We start from the raw sequence: 18,834 nt of genomic DNA on the forward strand, positions 1-18,834 counted from the left end.
GCTGATCCTAAATCACCTGCTGAATGGGTCACTGGGTTCAAGTTGGACAGAACCTGCTGCAAATCTTCAAACAGCTCGATGACTATGTCCAGCACTCACATGTGACAAATGTCCAGCTTCCTGACGTACCTTTACACGAATTAAGGTCTGGATGTGAGCGTAACAGTGAGAACAGAGTGCTACAGCATCAGTATCAGCACAGCCCTGAACTAAAACACCACAAAAGTGTGAAAGTAAAAGGTTGGAAAAGCTTAAACTAGTTCCCAGCTTCATCTAAACACCGTGGCTTCAGTCCTGCTTAACTCGCCAAACAAGCACCTTTTAGTACATTTTTTATTTAGGTCCCAAAAAACCATAATAATAACATTATATCAATAATATTAATACAGAAATTGAAAAAGAAGGAAAAAAATAAAATTGTTTTTCTGTCCACAACCTCGAACGCATAAGTCGGGAAAGGATTCAATCCTGCAGAAAAACTGAGTCAAGTCTGTTTGGGGGCAAAGAAGGAAGTGGGCGTGGCTTCAAGCTTGGGCGCGCTGTCCGTCATCCTGCGCACCAATCAGGAATGTCGAGGTGAGGCAGGGGGTGGTTGTCGAGGTAAAGAGCCTGTTTCAGTCTACTGCTGCTGCATCTGGATGAACACAAGCCAGAAGGAAAATCTTCTTACAAAAGTCCTAATGCAAAGACAATGACTAAAACTATTTATATTTAATAACAAACTATTTGTATTTAACCTGATTACATTACACTTTGTGCGTGATCAAAGTCACTGTGCAGGTTTTCACAGAGCAGCACAACAATATGACACATCAACTTATTAAAGTGACCAGGCTAACTAAGGACCTGCAGCCAGCAGGGGGCGGTAGAGTGGAGCCAGTCAGTGTTCTACCTGCTGTGTCTGTGCTTGTGTGTCCGGGCCTCTGCTCGCCAGCCGGCTCAGGATGTTCCTCTCCGACATCTGGAGCCGCACGGCCACCGGTGGTATCCGGGCGATGGTCGCTGGAAGGCGGGTGACGTCGGCCTTCATGTCACTCAGCAGCTCCTCCAACTGCTTGAGCACTGGGGCACAAACAGAAGGGATCAGCAGGCAGTTTTAGGCTTCGCATCCATTTGATGCCATCTATTCTCACCTTTGTGCAGGACGGCGTTGGCTGGTTTGTTTCCTGACATGGACTCCTTGCTGAGGTGCTGGTGGGACTCAGCCAGACACTCCACTTCGCTGAAGCGGGTGTTGAGGGCCATGGAGGGATGGGAGGGGTCCTCCGACATGTTGAGGTAGGCGGCGCGGCGCAGCTGCTCCTCGATCACCAGCGCCTGCTCCAACAGCTGCAGGGAGGACGGAGGCGCGTCACTGCAGCTGCCGCTTCCACCGTTGTACCACGCGTTTGTTCTAACTAACTGTGGCGACAACGTCACAGTAGCATCGTACCTTAAACCTCCTGGCCAGGAACTTATTCTTGATTTCCAGGAAGTTCCCTCTGTTCATCTCTCCTTTGAACGGCTCGTTGAGGATGGCGAACTTCACGTCGTTCTGGATGTCCTGCCAGCGAGCGTAGCCGTGTCTGGAGGAACCGCGGTCAAGGCCACAACAACCGCATCGCTTTGACCACAATAAAAATCTACAAACAAATGATCCCCATGGATCCAGCACAGCCAGAAGGATACTGTATGATGCCGGCCAGCAGCCAGTAGTCGTGGCGGCGGTGCCAGATCTCGTTGGTTTTCTTGGTGACGGTCGCAGCTCGTTCCTCGTTCTGCCACAGCGAGTGAAGCTCTGAGAGGAAGAAGATCAGTGTCAGAGTGAAGCTGGCGTCTCTTTCCCACTTGCCTTCCTGTGCCTCCATGTGTACCTGTGAACCCTCCGTCTGCGATGTTGAACATGAATCTGCTCTTTGCCTTCTTCCTGTCTTCGGTGGCAGCTGCAGCAGAGGCGGGAGCTGAGGCTACGGTGTCTTTGCCGCCGTCTCCGTTCTGCAGTTTGGTCGCCTCAGGTTTCGGAGGCTCCTTCTCCTCCTTCAGATCTGGTGATGGTACAACGACGGGCAGGTGTTTAACAGCTAGACCGAAGGTCAGAGCTGTGACATTCAAGCAGCAGCAGCTGGGTACGGTTTGTTACCTTTCTTGTCATCGACTGGAGCAGCAGTGTCCATCTTTTCTGTGTTTTCTTCTGCTGCAAAGCAGACAGATTAATTTTAATTAAACACATGGTCAAAATCTAGGTAGACATTTTAACCATCAGGTTTGTTTGAAGATTGTATTTACATTTCCTTTAATGATTTACAAACTAATGTCTTGGACAAATTAATTTGTAAATCAGAAATTGTTTACTTCATTCAGACTGTATTTTTTATTCTATTAACTGTATTCTAGTGTAAATTCTACTGAATTCCACTTTTACCTTTGACCTCGGTGTCCTCAGGCTTCACGTCTGACCCCTCTGTCTTGGCCTCTGAAGGCGACTTTGTTTCGTCTCCTCCCTCTGAACTCCTCTGAACTGCATCTCCTTCCTTCTTCTCACCGTCCTTCTCTTTGAGGTTCTCCGCTTCCCCGTTTGGTTTGTCCGTCTCCATGGGCTCCTCTCCGTTCTTCTTCCTCTCCGGCTCCGCCGGCGGACTCTTCTCGTCGTCATCTGGGATGGAGATCACCTGGCGCAAAGGTCGATTTTGTGATGAAGCTCCTGAAGGTGGATTCTTTTTTAAATGAGCTCCCTCAAACCGCGTCTTTACCTCGTTGGTTTTTCCAGACTCTTTGCTGTTGTCGGCCTCTTTCTTTACATCCTTCTCTCCGTCCTTCACTGCCTCCTCAGTCTTTGAAGACTCATCAACTACAAACACACACACACCCCTTCATTAGAATGCATGGATCCACTGCCGCGTTCCGCTGCCTCCAGGCGGGGTGCTACCTGGTGCAGGCGTGTTGGGCTGGGTGTCGCCCGGCGTGCCGGTGGACGGGGTTTTTCCCGGGGAGTCGGGCTGAGCGGCGGCCTTCTTGTTCTCCTCCAGCTCCGCCATCCACGGCATCGACCACTGACCGTTAACATGCTCAAACTCCTGAACCTGGGAAGATAAACAAGCGCCTTTTAAATTTCCACTGCTCAAAGAGAAACTACTCAATAACAATCTATTGAAAACACGGTTTTAAAATATGAAAGCTCGAGGACAGGATGTTCTCTGTTGTACCTTTTTGCGGATAAGTGACATGACACCGATGCGCGTGAGGACGTGTTGTCGGGACAACCCTTCCCTGGGGACGCCGTCCGCAAACGTCTCGGCCCCGTCGGCTCCAGGTTCACAGAGGTGACGCATGAAGAGCGAGACGTAGGCCCTGAGACAGAGAGGGGCGCTTTAAGGACGGTCCTTACTATTGCATTGTGCAGATGTATCAGCATTTCTTACTTAAACTCCTTCTCAGATTTCCCTCGCAGGTCTCGGACCAGCCACTGTGTGGTGAAGGCATCTTGGGGCGGCATCCCATAACGCATCACTGCATTCAGGAAGGCCTTCCTCTGCCGAGAGTTGAAGCCCAACACCTGCGTAGCCGAGAATAAAACGTGTTCATGTTCAGTTAAATAACCAGGTTTGATTCATTCCCTAAGTGTCCTAACCAGGAAACCTGGTTTCTGTAATCAGAGAAACCTGCTTTCCTCCGATGCAGGTTTCTAACTGCGCAAATTGAAGCACAACAAGCTGACGCACAGTCCGACCAGGACCGATCCGCTCACCTCGATGTTGCCTCCCACCCTGGCCAGCAAGGGGGGCAGCGGTTTGTCCTTGTCGTTCCTCAGGCCCTTCCTGTTCGGCCGGCGGGAGTTGGCTATGGACAGGAAACAGATGCTGTTGTTACAGATCAGACCTATGAGGAACTGAAGCAGGTGCTGCCTCCTGGAACGCTGTCCCTTTATAGGTGATGGTTTAGTGCTACTTTACTAGACCTCTGACAGTTTCACAAGACAAATAATTTAAAAGACAATAAAGACTTTATACACACAAATTAACCTTCACCAGACACTGTCACTATTTTACAGTCAGGCAGAGTTCAAACTTCCAATCAATGAACATTGCTTTACAAACTTTTGTGAAGCTGAATGTGTGTTTAAATCAGGGACATTTCTGATTCGACACATCTCACAATGTCTCTTACCTTCTGACCGCTCGTCAAAGTCCTCGTCTCCTTCCTCAGATGCCACAGAATAATCGGATTGGCCATCAGACTGATCATCCTGCCAATCAGCTGCAGGAAAAAAACAAGGTAGTTTAAAGATGACACACATTCTGCTGTGTGACTTTAAATGCGTGTGTGTGTGTGTGTGTGTGTGTGTGTGTGTGTATGTGTGTGTGTGGAGAGTGGGGCCGTTTGGTGCTGAGACTTATGGGTAACGTAGTGTCTCCTCTTACCCGTGTCCTCCTGAGAGCCGTCGTTGTAGTTGACCTGTTTGCGGATGCGTTTGCCTTTGCCCAGGTTACGAGCCAGATCCTCTTGCTGCTGCTCGTAATGGTGACGCAGCAGCTTCTCCCAGTAGTCTGGGTCCACACTCTCCTCCTGCTTGATGATCTCCCGCTGCACCTCCTCCTCCTGATCAATATGAAAAGATGGTCATTGGAAGTCAGCGAGGAGAGTAAAAGCTTTGAGAGGCGCCAGCAGACATGGTCACTCACCTCCTCCTCCTCGTCTTTGACCACATACTGAGCCACCTTGAAGGAGCTCAGGTACTCGTTCATGCTCTGCAGCTCTGTGTCGTCAGTGGCGTCCTGGTTCCTGTCCAGCAGACGGTCTATGGCCTTGTCATCGTAGTGGATGATGCTGCTGTCCTCCTCCTTATTGTCACCTGAAGACGTCAGAACAGTGTTTAAACATCACATAGCTTCATGTTCTGAGGCCTGAATTTGACTATTCCCTCACCTTCTCCTTCATCCTTAAAGAGCTCTTCAGTTCCAAACTTGAGGATGTCATCCAGTTCCTGTTTGGACAAGGAGCCCGTCTTGGAGCCAAGACCAGGTCGGACCACCAGATGAGTCAGCATCATTTTCCTCTTTGCAACCTGGAGAGAAACATGGAGGGAGCACAGACCCATTTTTTAATATGGACCCCGGAACATTTCTAGCTTCATCACAACCTCTGCCTTCGGTTTTCAGCAGCAGCCAGTGTTCTTGCTCACCTGAGTAATTCTCTCCTCTACAGAGGCCTTGGTGACGAAGCGGTAAATCATCACCTTCCTGTTCTGACCAATACGATGAGCTCTACTAAAAGCCTGGAGAGAGGAAGAGGAGTGAGGATTTGAGCAAGTTATAATAATAATAATAATAATAATAATAATAGGAAGTTAAGCAAGATTTTTCAGTTACGCGCTTCTCCTCATCTTGTACCTGGATGTCATTGTGAGGGTTCCAGTCAGAGTCGTAGATGATGACAGTGTCGGCTGTGGCCAGGTTGATACCCAGACCTCCAGCCCTCGTCGAAAGCAGGAAGGCAAACTGCTGAGCACCGGGAGCTGAAGCAAAGTGTACTTGTTTTATGTTCACATTAAGACAGTAACAATTAAGTTTTGCTTTGCAAAAATGTCAAGTAAATCAGCAAAGACAAACATGAAGGCAACATTTGTGCTCAGTCTCACCGTTAAAGCGATCAATAGCTTCCTGTCTCATGCCTCCTGTGATTCCTCCATCAATCCTTTCATATTTGTAGCCCTCGTTCTCCAAGAAGTCCTCCAGCAGGTCCAACATCTTGGTCATCTGCAGCAAACAAGCAGGAGCAGGTTCTTCGTTAAACTGCTGTAGCGCCATGGGAAGTGTCAACAAGTAATGTTGAACCTGACGTGTTACCTGAGAGAAGACGAGAACTCTGTGTCCTCCCTCCTTCAGCTTCCTCATCATCTTCTGCAGAAGCAGCAGTTTCCCAGCCGCCTTAGTGAGAGCGTTACCGTCGTACATCCCGTTGGGCATCTTCGGAGCGTCCTGGTGGGAGCAACAAACATTAAAATCAGTCAAGACTGAAGACTAGGGTAATATATCAACAAACAGTCTCTTGGTCGTACAATGGCAGCTGCAGGGAAGAGGTAGGGGTGGTTGCAGCATTTCTTGAGGTCCATGACGACGTTGAGCAGAGAAACCTGATTTCCACCACCTTTGGTGTTGAGGGCCTCAAAGTTTTTCGTCAGAATAAATTTGTAGTACTTCCTACAAATACAACATACAAACATTTACACTTCTTATATAGTGTACATTCAGCTCATGTATCGGTCCAGCTCGTCCCTTCCGACTCACTTTTGCATGGGGCTGAGCTCCACTCTGACAATGAGCTCGGTTTTTGAAGGCATGTGCTTGAAGACGTCGGCCTTCAGCCTCCTGAGCATGTGTGGACCCAGCATGTCGTGCAGCTTCTTGATCTGATCCTCCTTAGCGATGTCAGCAAACTCCTCCAGGAAACCCTCCAGGTTGCTGCAGACAGAGGCAGGTCAGACCTTCCTGCTCAGCAGCACTTCTAGGCCGCTACTAAAAGCAACTGTGTGCAAGAGCAGAACCAACCTAAACCTCTCGGGCGTGAGGAAGTTGAGCAGGTGGAAAAGTTCCTCCAGGTTGTTCTGCAGAGGAGTTCCAGTCAGCAGGAGTTTATGTTGAAGAGGGTAATTGTTCAACACTCTGAAAAACTGCAGAAGAGGAAACAACATAATTTAATGCATCCATCAGAAACGATCACAAACGCTGCATCTAGTACGTCTCATTCATCTACTGAAGGCGATACAACACATTCTTAAATACGTATGGGGACTTGCCCCTCTGTACCTTGGACTGGTTGTTCTTCAGTCTATGGGCCTCGTCTACCACCAGGCAGGCCCAGTCTATGGAGCCCAGGATGGCCATGTCGATGGTGATCAGCTCATAGGAGGTCAGCAGGACGTGAAACTTGATCGACGAATCTTTCTGTTATGTTAAAAGTGACTTTTAGCTCAGTGCTAAACTCTTTGTCTGTAAACTCAATTTACGACCGACCGGTTACCTTCATTCTAGAAGCCTTCTTTCCTCCTCGGATGGCGTTGTCCTCGAAGGAGAACTCGTTCTCTCGGATCACTGCTCGGCTGTCTTTGTCGCCGACGTAGGTCACCACGTACATGTCAGGTGCCCACATCTCAAACTCTCTCTCCCAGTTGATGATGGTGGAGAGTGGGGCGCTGACTAAAAACGGCCCCTTGGAGTGGCCCTGAAGGAAGAGTAGAATAAAAAGTAGAACTTGATCCCATCATATGAAGCAAACCGCAGCTTGGCATTAATAAGGACCAGGAAATCTATGTATGGGATTCTGGTTCTGTCCATTAGACCAAAACAAAAGGTTCTGATTAATGTAAACTTATTCGTATTCCAGATAAATGACACAAAACCACCAGAGTAAAATGCTGTTTATGTTTTCTGTCAAACAATGTACGATAAACCTCATTTGCTCTTTAAAGTATATGTTTCTGTAGTTCAGGACGCCTTGACGCGACAACAGGAAGTGTATTCTGACCTCCCTCCATCAGGTGGCAGCAGCTCATCATGATCAGCATCTGAATGTTTATTTATGGGATCCAACTCAATGCAGCCTGATTACACCTGACTTATACAAAATGGCTGGTGTTTCCCGGCTGCTGAGTTAAACCCACAATTTAACAAGTCAAATGAACTCATTTTAATTCAATAAACAGCACAACAGGAAAATGTGAATCAAAGGTTACTCAGAAAAAAGCTAATCTGAAGCATCTGAACAGCCGCTCACCTCTTTATAAAGCGAGTAGAGGAAGACGGCGGTCTGGACCGTCTTTCCCAGACCCATCTCATCGGCCAAGATGGTGTCTGTGCCCTGAGCCCAGGAGAAGCGCAGCCAGTTGAGTCCCTCCAGCTGGTAGGGATGTAGCGTGCCGCCCGTGGTGTCCAGGTACTCTGGCTGCCGCTCGAACTTTATAGTCGGCTGGGAACGAAAAGGAAATAATCAATGAATGAGTTTGATTCAGGGCAAATGTCCTGTATATCATAACATAACAATTCAAATCTAGACTTACATCTATCACAGGGTTCTCAGGAGGTCTGTCAGGTTTCTTTACTCTTCCTTTCAACTTCATCTTCTTCCCAGGTTTTCCATCGTCGCCCATCATCAGCTCTCTGAGGAAAACAGTCAGTGAAGCAGTGCGCGTCTGAGGTTCACACAGATATGGTTCAAAGGCATCGTCCAGTGTCTCACCTGTGGTTCCAGTACTGCAGCTTGTAGGTGTCAAACTCGGGGACGTCCATGTCCTCCGACTCCCAGGTCGCCTGGTCGTACGGCAGGTCTCGCCACTTGATCAGGTAGTGGACGTTGTTCTTCCTGTCCACACTGCAAAACAAGACAGTCAGGAAACACCCACTACTCCTCAGACTCAGACTTCAAAAGCAATTTAGCAAATGTAAAATAAGGAGGGACTGTAATTTAAGCTAAACTATAAAAAAAAAAAATTAAAAAAAGTAACAGCCCTGAAGCCTGAAGCAGGAGGAAGATGCCAACCTGTGGTTGAGAATGCGGTGAATCATCAGCCACTCCATCTTGATTCCAAACCGCAGATATTTCTCCTCCAGCTGTGCATACATTGGGTCTTTATTCTTCCTCTTGACGCTCTTGTCCTCTTCTCCATCGCCAAAGTCGATGGGTGGAGGTTCGTCCATGTCGTTCTTCCTCTGGTAATTCCTGAACATCACTTGGCAATGGAGCTCCAGCTTTGGAGGTAAAAAAAAGAGTGAGAGACCTGCCCTCAAACGGATTCCTTTTTGGAGCGTGTGTGTATGAACTGTACAAACCTGAAGTTCTGTGACCCAGGAGCAGTGCCAGTACGACATGTTGGACCACTTGGCGAAGAACTCCCTCTCCGGCCGCCCTGCCAGCGGGGCGGGGTTGGGGGCATCGGCTGGAAGGTCTGGAGGTCGAGGGACGGGTGTGGGAGGAGGGGGGTCCCCCCAACGCCAGGTCAGGATCTTCTGGACCTTCCCTTTCATGGCTGGACACTGGAGGAAAAGGGTTATTGATCCTTTTAGAATTTCACTGATTGATTGACAAAAACATTAAAAAAAGGAAAACAATCAACCAATCAATAGATAATTACTGATGAGCATTTAAAATGTATTAAAATGGGATAAGTGACTTTTAGAAAGAGGACAGTCTGACTGTCATGACCCTCATCTTCATTACTAATTATCAGTGGACCCAGAAAACAAGTGGTAGAAGCTCTACTGGTGAAGGCGGGTCCATCCTGGCTCACTCACCGTGCAGCGGGGGCAGATCCACTCCCCGTTGGGGATCTCGGGGAGCGGTGGGTTGAGGCAGTGGATGTGGTAAGACGAGGGGCACGAGTCGCAGCACAGCAGCTCTCCACCATCTTTACAAACTCTGCAGAACTCCATGTGGTGGTCGTCCTCCTCCATCTCGCCCACCTCACCGTTGTCTTCCTCACCCTCAGAAGCCTCCTCCCTGGCCTCCCACTGTATGCCTTCCTTCTCCTGAGACAGAGAAGAGTGAACTTCCAATGACATTGTTGCATTTAGTTAAAAAAACAAAAGCCAAAACAGAGAGTTTATTTCACTGTAAAAGAACAGTGAACTGAGGCTCAGACACATGCTGGAAAGTAACCGTACATAAATGGTACGTTACACTATTTAAATATGGAAATACTGATGCATACACATGCACTGGAGTAACCAGGTTACAGTCTGGGTTTGCTGATGAGTGGCGGGTTCACATGGCTGAGCTTGTTCTTACACAGTGTGGGCAGCTCCAGGTGCCCTCTGGCGCCTTCTCCATGTCGGGGTCCAGGCAGACCATGTGGTAGGCTCGGGGGCAGGTATCGCACAGGATGATCTCGCCGCCCTGCTGACAAACCTCACAGTAGTCCTGGTGGTCTGTCTCATAGCCGTCACCGTCCTCTGCTTCTAATGGAACCACAAACATAGCAAAACACCTTGACATCTCACATTTAGCGGGTGCACAGGATATGATCCACTCACTGCTGCGGTGTGTTTATGTTGTTTGTCTGAGGGAAACCCACTCAGTGAGTCATTTTCCCCTCAGCAACACACACAAATTGAAGGCTGTCAAGAGTGGAAATATAAATATTCATTCTAGGGGTGCAGCGTTTTAATCCCATGCCACTGAGGAGTTCTGAGAAAAGCCTTCAATATTTCTTTACGAACCTTCAAAACAACAGACTGTGTCGTTGTGTTACAAGCAATAAGCAACAAACAAAAGAACCTGCAACTGTCAGATGATGGAAAGTCATGTGTGACGTTGTCTGATCCTGTGGCAGCAGCTAGAGGACACATCAGTAGGCGTGAGCCCAAACCGAGGTGTCCTAAATATATCGAACCCACTGACTCAGTCACAGTGACTAACGTGTGCATGCTTACGCCTCCTCGCGTGCATTCCAGGGATTTTTAATGTGTCGCCCTACACACGGTGATTACTGTTCACTACCCTGTGTTTAACCTTGAACCCTTCATCTCGGCAGCATCTCAGCACAACAGCTGAAGCTCTGACTCAGCACAAAAAAACATAAGACAAACTTAGAGGATGCTGAGTCAGTGTCACCCACTCTCTCAAACGTACCTTTCTTCTTCTTGGGTTTGCTCTTGGACGGCTTCTTTTTGCTGCGGCTGCTGCGACTGTTGGATCCCTCTGAGATGGAGACGCTGTTCATGCTGCCATCCTCAAAATCGCTGTCCACGTCGGGCTCGTCCTCCTCGCTCTGTGCACACACATGTCCAGACGTGTTGGGAAAGGCTTTGTCCGCGCGTAAAGAATCACGGCAAACAGTGGGTGTGAGAAAGGAGAACAGCAGACAGAAGCTTGTACCGAGGAGCGCTTCCTCTTGCTGTTGAAGCCGCCCAGCTTGATTTTGAGAGGAGCCACTTTCTTGGTCTTGGCATTATTCTTCTTCTCTTGTGGTTTAGGTGCAGGCTTTGACTTCTTGCGAGCGTTGGGACCTGAAAAACCCATTAAAGTGGAGGTCAGACAGACAGTAATAGAGATCAAAGCTGAGGAGGAACCAAGCCGCTGTCGGACCCCTCAGCCCAACGTACCTTTGCCTTCCTTGGTCTTCGCCTTGCGTAGTGGAGGTGCAGGAGGCTCTGCCTGGGCCGGTGGCGCCGCAGCAGCCGGTGTGACCTCTGCCACCATGGTGTCGACGGCTGCAGGCACGTTGGCTGTAGCCAGAGCGGCGTTTGCTGCAGCAGCTCCCCTCAATGGGTTGTTGGTGCTGAACTCTCGCCACTTCGCCCCAAGTACCATCATCATTTTGGACACCGCAATTTTGGGGTTCTTGGCTGCAATGAGGGGCCTGAAGGAGTGGAAAATACAGTCTGCTTTAATATACAAAAGATCCGTATCAACCAGACGTTACATCCTTGCAGGTTACATGAATCTGACGGCCAAGTCATGACAACCAGAAACCTGAAACCCTGTAATGGGGGCACGAGGAACCCGTTTGTTTAGACCCAGTGAACATTTCTGTGGTTCAGTGACCAGCTGCTTGTTGCTAGAAACAACACACCCGCTACATCATCAGCTTCATGTTGGAGTCATGTACCTGACAAACTGGCTGAAGGCCTTGTAGTTGGTGAGGGAGCGGTAGTCCTCCTCTGTGAAAACGTGATCGATGTCCTCCATGCCCCAGTCGTCCAGCAGCTGAGAGGACGACTTCGGTTCCTAAAGTAACACAAGAGCTTTAACTGAAGAAGCTGCACAGCTTGTTTTTTAACAACTGCATTAAACGAGAGGAATGATCAATACACATCATCAGCAGAGAAGCCTAATGTGAAAAGCTGTGCTGCCACACTTCAATGTGCTAAAGAAACAATACGACTGGTGCCAAGTGTGTTTCAGCGTTTCCCAACATAGACGTTTCACACGAGAAGCTCCTGATTGAACGGAAACTCCATTGATTATTCACACACCGCCGCAGTGACCAACATGTGGCACCAGCTGCGTCCTTTAGTGCCGATCAAGGCCAAACAGTAAATGCAAGAGCTGCTCTGTCCTTGTTCTGCACCAAAATCAGACAAAAACACCTTTGTTCCCTTCATGCACATCAGCAGGAGCATCTCAACGAAGCATTGCCGTCCGCACAATGGGAGAAATGATTATGCCTCAAAGATGAAAGAAAGTGACTGTGGCGGGACACTGTAAATAAAAAGACGTTCCATATGATATTCACACGATGAGTGGCTGATGCTCTGACACGAGCAAACCAGCACCGTTCACACTATTACCTATTAAATAAGTACATTTAATTACCACTGATAACGGCTTCATTAGTTCATCAACGCAGCCAGTGACATTTTTATAAGGATGAGAGGTAAATGGTGTTTGCAGATTGTCCCTGTTCCATGCTGCTGTGAGTAAAAAGCTTTTGTTATTTTCTTTAAATAAATAATTGCCTCAACATTAATTATTTCCACCTGTTCATTAAAGATGCTTTTACAGCCCTCCACTGATGTGATTAGTCCTTTAGCAGACGTTTGGTCTTTAAATGCTGTAAACCTTTTCCCCATTGTAACAATTCAACTAATTTGATGAACGGAACATTTTGATGGTTTTCACACTAAATATAATGGAGAGAGAAAAATTGTGAAGAGCAGAACATGAAATGTGGTAAACTGAGTGGTTATCGGTTACAGTGGTTTTGCCTGAAGCAGCACATTAAACCATGGTTTTAATTGGGCTTCTACCATTTCTGACACCAGTTGTTTCTGCCCAGTTTGACTGAAGCCTCCTCACCAGCAGCTTCTTCCCTCTTTGCCTCACAGAAGCACAGACGGGGCTTCAGGCTCTGCCAATGAATCAAAATGTGTTTATCTAACCAAAAAGAAAAAGGGTCAAGAACGCAGTGCGGCACCAGTCGGGGTTGCCATGGTAATAGCATATATGCTTTACACACCCACCCCACATCACCCTTGCATAAGTGTCATTACCTACGAGGCCTCTGATTGGCCGCCGGCTCCGAGTCCACCAGACGCAGCCCTTTGTTTAACTGTCTCTCATATCACTGTCTGTGTTTGCCAAAGCCTGACCCATTCAGTTACAGGTAGAACCAGTAAGGTTCTACCTGGAACCAGTAATCACGGAGAGCAGGTGGGGCCGACACCTTTAACCTTTTAACCCAAAAGACACAACACAGCCCGACCAGCAGCCGGATCAACACTGTACCAACACCAAGGGCCCGGTTCCAGGCAGACGCGATGCACTGCAACGTTTTGGCCCATTCACATCATCACATCAACATGAGCTTCACAGCCAACCGTTCTGAAATGCTGGTTTAAAAACCTGTAATGTACTTGTTACATCAGCTCTGACCAAGACAAAGGTGCCGATTTATTTCTGCTCTACATTATTGGTCAAACAACTGCTGCTTTAATTCAACCTGCACACAAACTACGTTTGCTCACAGTAACAGGACGACGTTACAAATGGATGGTCGCCATGAAGCCGAGAACTAGTTCATCATTCACCATCTTCACCAACAGGAGGCTGAAAGTTATACTTATAAGTTATACTTATAACCAGCTCGGTCCTCCATGAAATAATTATTGACTTTTATTATGCACAGTTTAGGGCAGGCAGACACTGATGAAGACAAAAGACAAAAGTGAGCTCCAGATATTGTATTTTCTGTTGCTATCAACAGTCTGAACATAATCCCTCCACAGTTTCTGCTTCATTGTGGAATAAACTTATGTTCATATGCTTCTACCAACATCTGCCGGTCACCGTTGAGCGCATCTCTTCAGGTTCGCCTCAGTTTGATAAACACAAACGTTTGATCATATTCCACACACCTCTGCTTGAAAACAGCTTCCTGTATGATTACATTTTGTCTTCAGATAAATACTTCCTGCCTAATTCTTTGGAATTAGAAGAAGTGCCCTGCTTGTTTTTTCTTACCGAGTTGTCGTCATCGTCGTCATCTTCCTCGGGCTCCGGCTCCTTCTTCTTGGATGCGCTTCGATCGGCCCCGGTGCTGCTCCTCTTCTTGTCTTTGCCACTACTGGCTCTCTTCTTCTTTTTGCGCCCTGGAGTGTAGTCGCTGCCCTCGCTGTCAGAGCGATGGGCAAGGCCACCATCTTCCACCTCCTCCACCCCGCTTACATCCATGGGCTCCGGGGAGCTGATGGGAAGCTCCTGTAAAAACACAGGTCAGCAAACTTAGACTAAACTGTTCGTGGAGATCATTAACGAGTGTAAAATAGAGTTTGTTTTCTAAAATAAGTATTCGTTATTTATGGGAAGTTCAGGACCAAATTGCTCTGACAGGTAACTTTGCTCCTCTTTGCTTTACCTAATGCCAGCTTTGTGTATTATTGGTATTCTGGTCTTTCTGTGAGACAAAAATACCACAATGGAGCCCATCTATAATTTACACTACTAGAGAGGAAACATTTCACTGATTTACAGGGTGAATCATAAAAGGAAGATTCAGTAGCGTTTCTGTCTCACAAAGCATGAAATTCTCTACTATTGTGCAGCCAATCTGCATCTGTTAGCTGTTTAACCTACAGGTGAAGATCATCAAAGTCTTTTCATTTATTTATTTATTGCAGGTGAACACCAACAAAACAAAGTGAGTTTGACCCTTAGTTGCTGGTTTTCATTCAACATGTGGACATGCTGTCATTAGAGGTCTTTCCCACTTCTTCTGCTGCTTCCACTCTGCACCTTTACCTCTCGGCGCGACCGCCTCTTGCTTCCCTTGCTCTCTCTGCTCTTCTTGGCCTTTTTCTTCTTCTTCACCATCGGAGCCTCATTCTCTGAGATCTCCTCCTCCTCATCGTCTGCAAGTGAGACCAGAGAGCTTTTATGGGTGACATGCACTGTGTGTCAGTGATGGCAGCAGTGAGGACAGAGCGCTGAAGATAGCAGCACATGAGCAGATGCTTTAATATCCAGCTGGAAACACAACACCAGTCACACGCTGCTGTATTTTGGCTGCTGGTTTGTTTACCTGCTGAGTAAACAACAGCTACTCACGTTCTGGTGTGATGAACAATTTTGTCTTTAACAAGCCAGAGAACAAAGTTTCTCCTCAAGGAGGATAAATTATCCCTTATTTAACTGCTGCTGGGTCGTAATCACGTTCTTCTCAAGTCAGATTGGACAAAAGGCCTTTGATTAAATGACTGGAATTAAAATCAGCAGGTCCATAACTCTGTGAATCCAGCATTGGTAAAAGATTTCCTACAGCTTAAGTTTCTACCCCCTGTCGGCCCAGTAGCACTGGCTCAGTGGCTCCAGGCTGAAGCTCCCATTATTGCACTTGATTGTGTTTTTGACGAGCGTTTTAGATCCTAAAAAGAAGGCTGAGCATGTGTGGGCTTATACTGTAAACAAATATGAATGTTTATTAATATCCAGCTCACAGATTCTTTACCAACTCTAGATTTAAAACTTAGAATGAAGTCCAAAACGTAGGAATTAACTGGTTGATTACGATAGCAATAAAAAAATTCCTTCAGCTTTGCAGGTAAAGTTCTGAATAAGGTCAGCTCAATGAACCGCTGCTGTGAAAGGTTGTTTGTGCTGCACAGACAATGAAACGTTCAACTTCAGTATCAGTTTTACTGTCACACTAGACAAAGAAGGAAAGTTTAGTCCCAGCTGTTTAAGTAAAATAATGTTAAATTTAAAATGAACTGTTAATCAGTAAATTAGACTTGAATGCACAGCAGAAAATAAACTAAGCAATGTCACAACGAGAGGAAGCAGCTCTACAAGTCTTAAACATCAGTCTGGAGATTTCCACTAAACTGCACCACAACAGTCATGACGGACGGATTCAGACAACTTCTACTTTGTTTTTAATTACACAATCACCTCAGCCCAACTTTACCAGCTACAATAAAAAGGTGTAGTTTATTAGCCTCCACGGTTTCTTTAGTAGAGTCGGTTCATTTCATTCACAGCAGCGTTTTGTCACTAAAACCTCCGTACTTCTGGTCTCGTCATCCCGAGATGCTTCCATACCTGAAGGGCGTTATTCAGCTTCTGCTGCTCGGTTACTGCCCGTGCACTTTTAGATATACGTTTATATATGTTGTGCTTTCACGGTGTCGCTTGTGAGGTTTTTACATCAATGTGAACCGAGACACCGTCGTTTGGCTCGTTTTTATCAGGCGAGAACTGGCGGCATTAGATTCATGTGCGTACAACGCTAAATATAAACCAACGTAATCTTCGCCTGCCCCACTTTGTCAAAGCTATCAAACACAGATAAAAGCGTGATTCGTGTACTATTTTACACGTCGTTACAGAACAGAGCGGTGTTTAACTTCCCCACACACGCTCAGCCCGGCCATGAGGAGGGGAATGCTACGGAACGTCATCCGCCAGCTTCCAAGCTAACTGGCTGCCTCCATCTTGTCATCGACACGTAAAAATACCGGTAGCTGGCTAACGCTAGGCCCGGGTAACACGCCGGTTAGTCGGCGTGGCGAAGTCACGCCGCAGCCAGCATCCATGCCGCCTTTAGTTGTGGTAAAACCGGGGTTCATTTTGTATAATACCGCCAAACAGCAGCGGACAGAGCTACTTTCCGAATGTTGCCGCTAACGTTAGCAACCCGGTAGTTAGCATCATTGCTTAGCTAGCAGCGAGCGCTTTGCTAACAAAACATGATTGATATGAATGTCAGAAAACATCTGCTCATGCTAGCGCACAGTGAACATTAGCAACCTGAGCTAACAAATGAGCCTTGTCTTACCGTGCATTAAGCGGTCCTCCGGGGCTCCGTAATCATCTCTGTCATCCTCGCTTCCAGACATAGCGGACAGCAGAAAACTTTCTATTTAGTTAGCTAACAGTTTAGCTAACTAAATAAAGTTATTAGTTTCTAGATAATCCAGATTTGTGGCCAGTCTCGAGTCTTCCCAGGTCGAAGTGTGTGATGTGCAGTTAGGACAGGGCGGCCGGCCAGAAAAATAAGTACAAAAAAGAAAACGGAAGTGAGTATAAAAGCATTGACAAAGAGCCGGTAAAACACCGAGCGACACAAACGGTCGCCCACATGGGCTGCTCGTTTCCTGGACAGTGATCTAACTTTATCTGGCTATCAGGCAACGATTAGCAGCCTCGCTCCATCCCTGCGTTCACATGACATGCCATCTTGCATGCACTATCGTTAGTTTCCGTCCCATTAGCCTGCGTGCTAGCCGGGCTTGACCGGCGGCCAGGTTCAGGTTGGAGAAAAGAGCCAGGCGCTCGCCTTTTCTCCAACTAAGCTCAGAATGTGAGGGGTTCGCGAGGCCGGCGTCGGGTTCTGACCCGGAGCACCTCACACGGACTCAAGTAGGTCCACAAACAATAAAAAGCAAAAACTGACATACTCACAACTTGATTCCTCACAGCTTCCAAACAAAACAACTCCGGCCTCGGTTTGTGTATCAGTCAATACTTGGGAGCTCTTTTTAGTTAAGCTAACGGTTTATATACAATTTAAATATATTTCCGTGTTTTTGTGGCAGCGTGTGCGCACGACGACGTCTCCTCTTTCTCTCCCTCGCACACTACACACACCCGGCGCGCGCGCGCACACACACAAAGAGATCAGGGGGCAGGCATCCCATAATACCCCCCTCCACACATACACATGCACACACTTCTGTCACCCCTCCCCCACTCTGCATAGTTACCTTGCAACGTACAGACCATAATAGTCAACTCATCCCCTCCCTCTCCTACAGTCTCTTCCCCATTCCTCCATGCATGCACCCCCCCACACACACACACCTCCACCCCCTCCCTTAGCAACCAGGGTAACCATGGGGACGCCCCCCCCCCCCTCCTCCGTGCGGCATCCCATAATAGTAATGAGCGCAGTCACTGACATCCCACAATAAGCATAACTCCAAAAACAGAGAGATAGGAGAAAGGAGGGGGGAGGAAGAGCGTCACATGGCAACTGTGTGTGCCACATGACTGCTTAACTTGAGTGTGCGTGTTTGCATGTATGCAGCAGCAGCAGCAGCAGCACGGCGCCGGTCCGTGCACGGGCCGCGCACGGCCGCCCCACACCTGAGCACAGCTCCCAGCAAGGTGAGCGACACCAGGTGACACCCGGTGCCACGGCCTGAGGATGAGAGGCCAGCGCGAGGCCCCGTCGGGTCCAAAGGCAGAAACAGGTTAAACAGCCGTGTTTACGAGCGGCGTCCTCACGACGAGGTCACCGGGGTCAAAGCGCAGCCACGCTTCCAGTCTGCAGCCCGGAAAACTGCAAACAGGACCCAGACATGCAAGAGCCGGGCCAACAGCTGAGCTAAGCTGAGACACACACACACACACACACACACACACACAAACACACACACACACACACACACACACACACACACACACAGGCTGCTCAGAGAGACACTGCAGTGAATGGTGGGAAAAACGTCTGGGTCCTGGACCGTTTTTTCCCACCACTCACTGGCTGCCTCACATTCAGACTGTGAGGATAAAACGCAGGACGGTGTGTTCTCCGCTCGTCACAGATGCGGAGCGTTGGAGTTTTTGGGCTCAGGAAGTGGCCGGCCGGCGCCGACACTAGTCGATGGGAACTGAGTTTGGGCCAGAGCGAGTTGTGCATTGTTATTGTAGCTCAAACCAACCCGGACGGAGACAGCGGTGCGGTCTGTCATCACCTCCTCTGGGTCCACAGTGGACCAGAACATAAAGGAGCACTTCTGCAGTGAGTGGAGAAGAAGCCAGAACCTCCACAGGGTCCCGTCACATCAACCAGTGAAGCCGGCGCTGACAGACCCAGTCACACACGTCTGTGGGCGTCCTGTAGGTTTAAGAACGGGGGCGTGG

At 48.1% G+C, this 18,834-nt stretch overlaps 1 protein-coding gene across 4 annotated transcripts; it reads right to left on the reverse strand.

Annotated features, from left to right (window-relative positions):
• Window positions 1–315: 315 nt before the first annotated feature.
• On the reverse strand, window positions 316–17,633 carry chd4a (chromodomain helicase DNA binding protein 4a). Of its 4 annotated transcripts, XM_029167705.3 has the most exons (41): window positions 17,371–17,629; window positions 16,745–16,906; window positions 14,710–14,819; window positions 13,933–14,169; window positions 11,579–11,697; window positions 11,073–11,329; window positions 10,846–10,976; window positions 10,600–10,738; window positions 9,757–9,926; window positions 9,264–9,497; window positions 8,802–9,005; window positions 8,512–8,720; window positions 8,212–8,343; window positions 8,033–8,132; window positions 7,750–7,941; window positions 6,997–7,197; window positions 6,783–6,920; window positions 6,525–6,646; window positions 6,264–6,437; window positions 6,035–6,176; window positions 5,823–5,954; window positions 5,615–5,732; window positions 5,367–5,491; window positions 5,159–5,251; window positions 4,903–5,041; window positions 4,659–4,828; window positions 4,398–4,575; window positions 4,144–4,233; window positions 3,725–3,816; window positions 3,399–3,532; window positions 3,183–3,327; window positions 2,906–3,059; window positions 2,730–2,827; window positions 2,402–2,648; window positions 2,120–2,173; window positions 1,854–2,024; window positions 1,669–1,777; window positions 1,433–1,565; window positions 1,134–1,329; window positions 893–1,062; window positions 316–634 (listed from the first exon to the last, which is right to left on the reverse strand). In XM_029167705.3, exons 2-41 carry the CDS (start codon window positions 16,803–16,805, stop codon window positions 620–622), a joined length of 5,835 nt encoding a protein of 1,944 aa, XP_029023538.1. In that variant the 5' UTR covers window positions 16,806–16,906; window positions 17,371–17,629; the 3' UTR covers window positions 316–619. The 4 variants fall into 4 exon arrangements, with proteins under 4 accessions (XP_029023538.1, XP_029023536.1, XP_029023537.1 ...); XM_029167703.3 differs by having other exon boundaries at window positions 2,120–2,170; window positions 2,402–2,827; window positions 17,371–17,633; XM_029167704.3 differs by having other exon boundaries at window positions 2,120–2,170; window positions 2,402–2,827; window positions 17,367–17,633.
• Window positions 17,634–18,834: the final 1,201 nt, after the last annotated feature.

This window comes from Betta splendens, chromosome 11 (genome assembly GCF_900634795.4).
Source record: "Betta splendens chromosome 11, fBetSpl5.4, whole genome shotgun sequence".
Classification (NCBI taxonomy): domain Eukaryota; kingdom Metazoa; phylum Chordata; class Actinopteri; order Anabantiformes; family Osphronemidae; genus Betta; species Betta splendens.